The following is a 5,751-nucleotide window of genomic DNA, read 5'->3' as shown; positions in this document are numbered from 1 at the left end:
GAAATACTCTATAAAACCTCCATCATTCCTCCATTATATATCTAAGTGATAATAATAATAAGAAAATTAGGCCAAAGAGTCGCGACAAACCAATTACATCACGGTTATGTGACCGTCTTCCTGGATAATTAGGCAAACAATTAAATTATAGAGCTAAGTTGCTAACTTTAGTCATTGATGCCAATTTTTTTTTTTAAAAAAATAATTTTCCAAACTTTTTTTAATACGACCTTGTATCCATTGAAGGGTTAAGATTCTTGAATTCGTACGAACAGATGAGCATTTCATCAACAAGAAATTTGAGATTATTCTATGCTACATCAAATATGTTACGTCCAGTGATGGATTGTGTAGCTGGCGTAACAATTAATTAAAAAAAAAGTGTTACGAGGGTGAAGTGGATCATGCTAAAACAAAGTGATTAAGGACAAACTAATTGAGATTAGTACCATAATTATGGATTCTAGCGCTTGTGATGACAATTAATGGGGGGTGGGAGATAATAATTTCTCAAAGGGATCATAAATAATTAATTAAATAATTTATTTATACATAAAAACACAAAAACTCTTCTGAAACGGTCTCACGGATCAATTTCGTGGTTCGAATATCTTATTTGGGTCATCCACGAAAAAGTATTATTTTTTATGCTAAGAGTATTATTTTTTATTGTGAATATCGATAGGGTTGACCCGTCTCACAGATAAAAATTCGTGAGACCGTCTCACAATAGACCTACTCATATAAAAAAAGGTCGTATATTTAAGTACCGTTTGGTTCATGGTATGAGATATATAGTATGATGATAAATAATATTTTGTAATAATAAAATAAATAGAAAATGATAGTTAATATAGTATTTGATTTAATTGATTTGATTGATTAAATTTGAGATAATATGATATTACCATTTTGTCTTTGTTGAAAATATTAATAGAATATTAATAATATTATTTATTAAAGGTAATATCGTAATTTTATATTATTGATTTGATTGATGTGAGATAAATTATTATGAATTTGATTGTTGTGAAATAAATAATTAATAATTTGATTGATCGAGATAAATAATACTTGTACAAAACAAGTGATATCATAAGACTATTAATATTAGTATTTAGAAGTACTTGAACCAAACGATAACTTAAGTTTATATTATTTGTATATATTAGTAGTTCGTTATCATCACTATAATGTAAAGTCAACAATTTTCAAGTGGACAAGCTCACGGCCTATTAAAAAAAATATATATCCACTTGACCTAATTTATATTATTTTACAATTATATAGTTTGCATAAAAGGATATACATCAACAAGCTAACTCAAGGACATTAAAATAATTTGGTTTGGTCTTTATTCTTGATTAAAATTTTTACCTTTTTTTAAAAAAAAAACTAAACTAACCAGTATTATGCACTCGAGAATTCGATCTAAAATTAAGATATTAAATTCAGATAAATTATAAGTCATCGACAAAATTACTCATTTTTTCAAGTTAAATTATTCACGACACAAGTTTCTGACTATGTAATAGTTATAGTACCATCTGAGAGCAAGAGTTTGAGAAGTATGTCGGTCGTCGGTCAATAATTTCACCATAAAGCGTCCCAATTGAGCCATGTGATGTTGCAGTGTTAAATGGAGCCATTGAAAATTGTAGCACATCCCAATTTTATGGCTCACAAATTAACTTTATTATAAGCCCTAAAAGTTATAGTTATGTGATGGTTACAAAAGGTATGTATAGATGTTATTGGCCAAAAACTTTATGATAAAGAAAGAAAGGAAAAAAAATTATATCCATTTGTTCATTACACTTTGCTTAGATTAAGATACCTTTAGGTTTGTACCTGGATTTGTGGATTTGATTTGAGGAAATATATGGGAGATAGATTTCAAATAACATTTATCTTGTGTAGATTTGAAATACGTCTCAATTATTTTTGAAATTTCATAACTTGAGAATGAGTTGATTAAAATCTACTTGAATTTATTCTATTATATTCAAGAAAGTCGAAGAATTTGAAATTTATCAATACAATCCAAGCACAATCTCATATATATTAAAACTAGATGTGTAAATGAATATGATATAGTCGAATATGACGAAAATTTAAATGCTCGAATTTTGATTGAATCAGTTCTATTCGAAGTTCGAAAATTTTAAAAATTTTGGCTCGAATTCGAGTTTGGCTAGAAAGATTCAAATATGTTAGCGTATTATTCGAACTATTGCTAGAAAATAAGTATTCAAAAACTCAAAATTTATTTATTTAATATATAATTATATTATATTAATAAAATATTAAGACTCGCGAGCAGATCACGAACTATCGAACAAAATAATTTCAGCTCGAATTTGATTCAAAATAAATTCGAACATATTCTAGTTTAGATCGAATTCGATAAACTCGAATACAAATCAAATATTTTTTGAACCTACTCAAAAATCTCGCAAACCTATTCAGTTCGTTTATACCTCATACTAAAACTAGGGTGTGTTAAGAGTGTAAGAACCGGTAATAATTGTATCACAAAAAAAATGTGGTATGATGTTTATTATCCATTCCTTTTTTACTTCAGTAGTTTTTCTAACTGTATCACAAAAAAATGTGGTGAGATGTTTTATGTTTATCGTCCATTCCTTCTTTACTTGAGTAGTTTTTCTATTTTATAAATCACGAGGGCATATCAATCACAAATTGCTAAAAACTTTGGAACATTTCAGAAAAAGAAGATGTCCACCCTCTCTCATTTCTCACTCAGCGTAGCTGATAGATATATTTCATGAACTATGCGATCACTTGAACAAGGAGGAATTGACGAAACCTGATTCATAAAACCCAGCTGAGGATTTTTTAATAGCAAACAGCAATTTCATGAAAATGATCTACACAAAAATAACCAAATACATCAGCATTTTACATCTCCAAGCGTGGAAATATATACAGCCCATTCTCAAAACAGGGTCAACAATGACGTACAAAACCGATCATTTTGCGTCAAAAAGTGAAACATATTTACTTCGAGAACTGCAGGAAATAAGACAACATCGTGTTACGTGGTTAAAATCTGAGGAGACATGCTACCAAGGAGTACAGTCTGTTCACAAGTTTTTGCAGAGAGGATCATTCTCATTAACGGGGGAGGTTGATATACATAAGCAAGCTGCGTGTCTCGACAACATGCTCTGATTCAATTGACGGGTTCTGTCCGATCCTGCAAAGCAAGACGCTCGGACACATCAGCCAGCGATTTGAGGTTGCACTTTATCAGGGCCTCAACAAAGTAACATGTTTCATCTTTAGTGTTCCCGTCTGGCACATCCACCACAAATGACTCAATTGCCATCGTCCCTGGTCTCCCATCAATAATTTCTGAATGGACACTGATGATAGAAGAATAGTTCTGCATAAATTTTCAAGCAAAGCCGACTCAATTAGATAAGAAATAAAGATGAAGTTATGAAACTTCGGCAAAGCAAGAAAGGATCAAGCTTCACATTTAGAAATTATTAGCCTTATTGTAACATATCAGTTACTAGGTGACGAAATCATAAAGACATCATATCCTAAAAATAGGAAATCCAGTTTCTTAACCAGGAAAATTAACAGGAACTTGATAAAGGATCACGTAAGTTGATTCAACTACATAACAGACTTTTTGCAACTAACTAAAGTGGCCAACCTAAATTATCTCAGGTGATGCATCCATTAATAAAAGGGAAGAGAAATCCAATAAAACAAAAGGTAGATCAAAATTAAAATAACTTCCACGAAAAAATTAGCACATCCAAGTATAAGAGTAAACCGTAGTAATATTGAAAAGACTAAAATTCCGATTTAAAAAAATCTAGACTAAACCCCATGTGTTTTTAAATTGATAGCAAAAAATCCTCAAGCAACAATGTTTTTCAAGGAAAACTTGCTCTTTTTTAGTCTATGCTTGAATTATCACCACATTAGTTTTATCACAGTCAGATATATCATCCTAAACGTAGCAGAAACATAGATATGATTATGTTAGTTACCAACAAAAAAAATGTGAAACTTTCAGGATGCTTTTGTCGATAAAGAAAATAAACATATTTGTAGGACCAAACTCTTCTCTATTTACAAAACAAAAAACCATAGATGATGGTAATATTACAACTCTAATATTTTAAGTACCACGTTTCGATTGCTACCCAGCCACCCCAACAGTGCCCCACCCAATAATTGCATGCCTTACAATCCAAAAAATCGAACCCATGATCTTGACGACTTTGACTAGTTGTAGGACCGAATACTTGTCTTTTACCAAGAACTATAGCAGATTGTAACAAAAAAACGCTAATCTGGCAACCAAAACAACACGGCATTTCGATTGTTCTACCAGACAGCAAAAATTTTGCACCCCAACAATATTTATGTTTTTATTATGGTAAAATGGTGTTATCGACTTCATGACAACTTTAATTTTAGGGTAATTACATGCCAGGCGTAGAATAAATAGGCATACCAAAAAATTGACTGGGGATGTCAACTACTCATTAAAGTTCTATAAAAGATTTTAACCTTATCATCAGACGGAATCAGAAACCCAAATAACATATTATTTGCCCCATTGAATGAATATAAAATGCTTAAACCATCTAAGAAATTTTTTTTAAAAAAAAAGAAAATTCACAAATTATATCTAACCATTTCTCCCGAAGCTCCCAGAAATAGCTAATGCCTAATAATCAATCAAATGCAGGTACTACCGAAATAAATATGCAAATCTCCAATTTTGGAAAAAAAGGGAAAAGTGAGGTTGTTACTGGCCAAAACAAATCAAGAAAAGATAATTCATATGGGAACCAACAAATTGAATACGACTCCGAGAAGTAACAGATTCGAAAATAGTTTCTAGATTTACCTAAACGGAATGTTCTCAAATAAATTCTTCATTTACTCAAATTCAAACAATGAGCTACACAACAAAAGTAAGTGAAATCACTTAAAAAGCTTCGAATTTGATCACTGTCAAGATAAAGCTTAATTAATACCTTGAGCCGGTGATCACCGCCAACGATCCGCATACTGAAAATGTGCTCCTCATCATCCAACAGCTCCAGCCTCTCCCTGCTCGTAGTCGCCGGAAGTCCAGACTTCACATTCACTTCTCTCACAGTTCCGATTTTCAGATCACCCTGCATTATACATCTACTCACAAAAGGCTTGTAACTTTGAGGCTGGTCAAATCTCCTCACCAGCGACCAAACCTAAGTAACCGAGCACCACACGCAAATTCAACGCAAAAAAGCGCGTGAATCAAAATAATCTAACATCGAGAAAAAAGCTAAAAAAATCAACAGAATTCATCAAATCAAACATAGATCTGAGATCGACTCACGAGAGGTAGGGGAGCTTTGATGTGTTTGACCAAAAAGGAAGTGCACTGGTTATCGGCAACTTCGTGCTTGTGGTGTCGCTTGATGAAATCCTCCACGGTAGCTGTAAGCACATCGCCTTTCACTGTGACGACCATGATCAAAATAACCGGAGATTTGCGAGAGGAGGGCAAGTATAACAATAGAAGAGAGAGGGAGAGAGAATCAAAGTCAGAGGTCAGAAATCACAAGTGGACAAAACACACCGCCATTGTCATCTGCAAGTTGTGGTGAATGGTCCGTCCAATATTAATTTTATATGTTATCTCCCTCCACAAGGGCCAATGCGCAACCTCATCCATAACGACAAATTAATTATTATTACTATTAATATAAT

The 5,751-nt window shown here is 32.2% G+C and overlaps 1 protein-coding gene across 2 annotated transcripts; it reads right to left on the bottom strand.

The window, feature by feature from the left end:
• Positions 1-2,900: 2,900 nt before the first annotated feature.
• LOC140981816 (abscisic acid receptor PYL8-like) lies at positions 2,901-5,651 on the bottom strand. 2 transcript variants are annotated; one of them, XM_073448292.1, is made up of 3 exons: positions 5,378-5,651; positions 5,031-5,174; positions 2,901-3,409 (listed from the first exon to the last, which is right to left on the bottom strand). In XM_073448292.1, exons 1-3 carry the CDS (start codon positions 5,510-5,512, stop codon positions 3,197-3,199), a joined length of 492 nt encoding a protein of 163 aa, XP_073304393.1. In that variant the 5' UTR covers positions 5,513-5,651; the 3' UTR covers positions 2,901-3,196. The 2 variants fall into 2 exon arrangements, with proteins under 2 accessions (XP_073304393.1, XP_073304392.1); XM_073448291.1 differs by having other exon boundaries at positions 5,031-5,246; positions 5,378-5,648.
• Between the last annotated feature and the right edge of the window lie 100 nt (positions 5,652-5,751).

The sequence above is a fragment of the Primulina huaijiensis genome, chromosome 7 (genome assembly GCF_012295235.1).
Source record: "Primulina huaijiensis isolate GDHJ02 chromosome 7, ASM1229523v2, whole genome shotgun sequence".
NCBI classification, from domain to species: domain Eukaryota; kingdom Viridiplantae; phylum Streptophyta; class Magnoliopsida; order Lamiales; family Gesneriaceae; genus Primulina; species Primulina huaijiensis.
This window is presented reverse-complemented; position numbering and strand designations above follow the sequence as displayed.

Coding starts and splice junctions, on each gene's coding strand:
- LOC140981816 (XM_073448291.1), bottom strand. CDS start 5,512: ATGGTCGTCACAGTGAAAGGCGATGTGCTTACAGCTACCGTGGAGGAT. Junction 5,247..5,377: donor TCAAAGCTCCCCTACCTCTC/GTGAGTCGATCT, acceptor TCGGTTACTTAG/GTTTGGTCGCTGGTGAGGAG. Junction 3,410..5,030: donor GCGGTGATCACCGGCTCAAG/GTATTAATTAAG, acceptor AAATTTATGCAG/AACTATTCTTCTATCATCAG.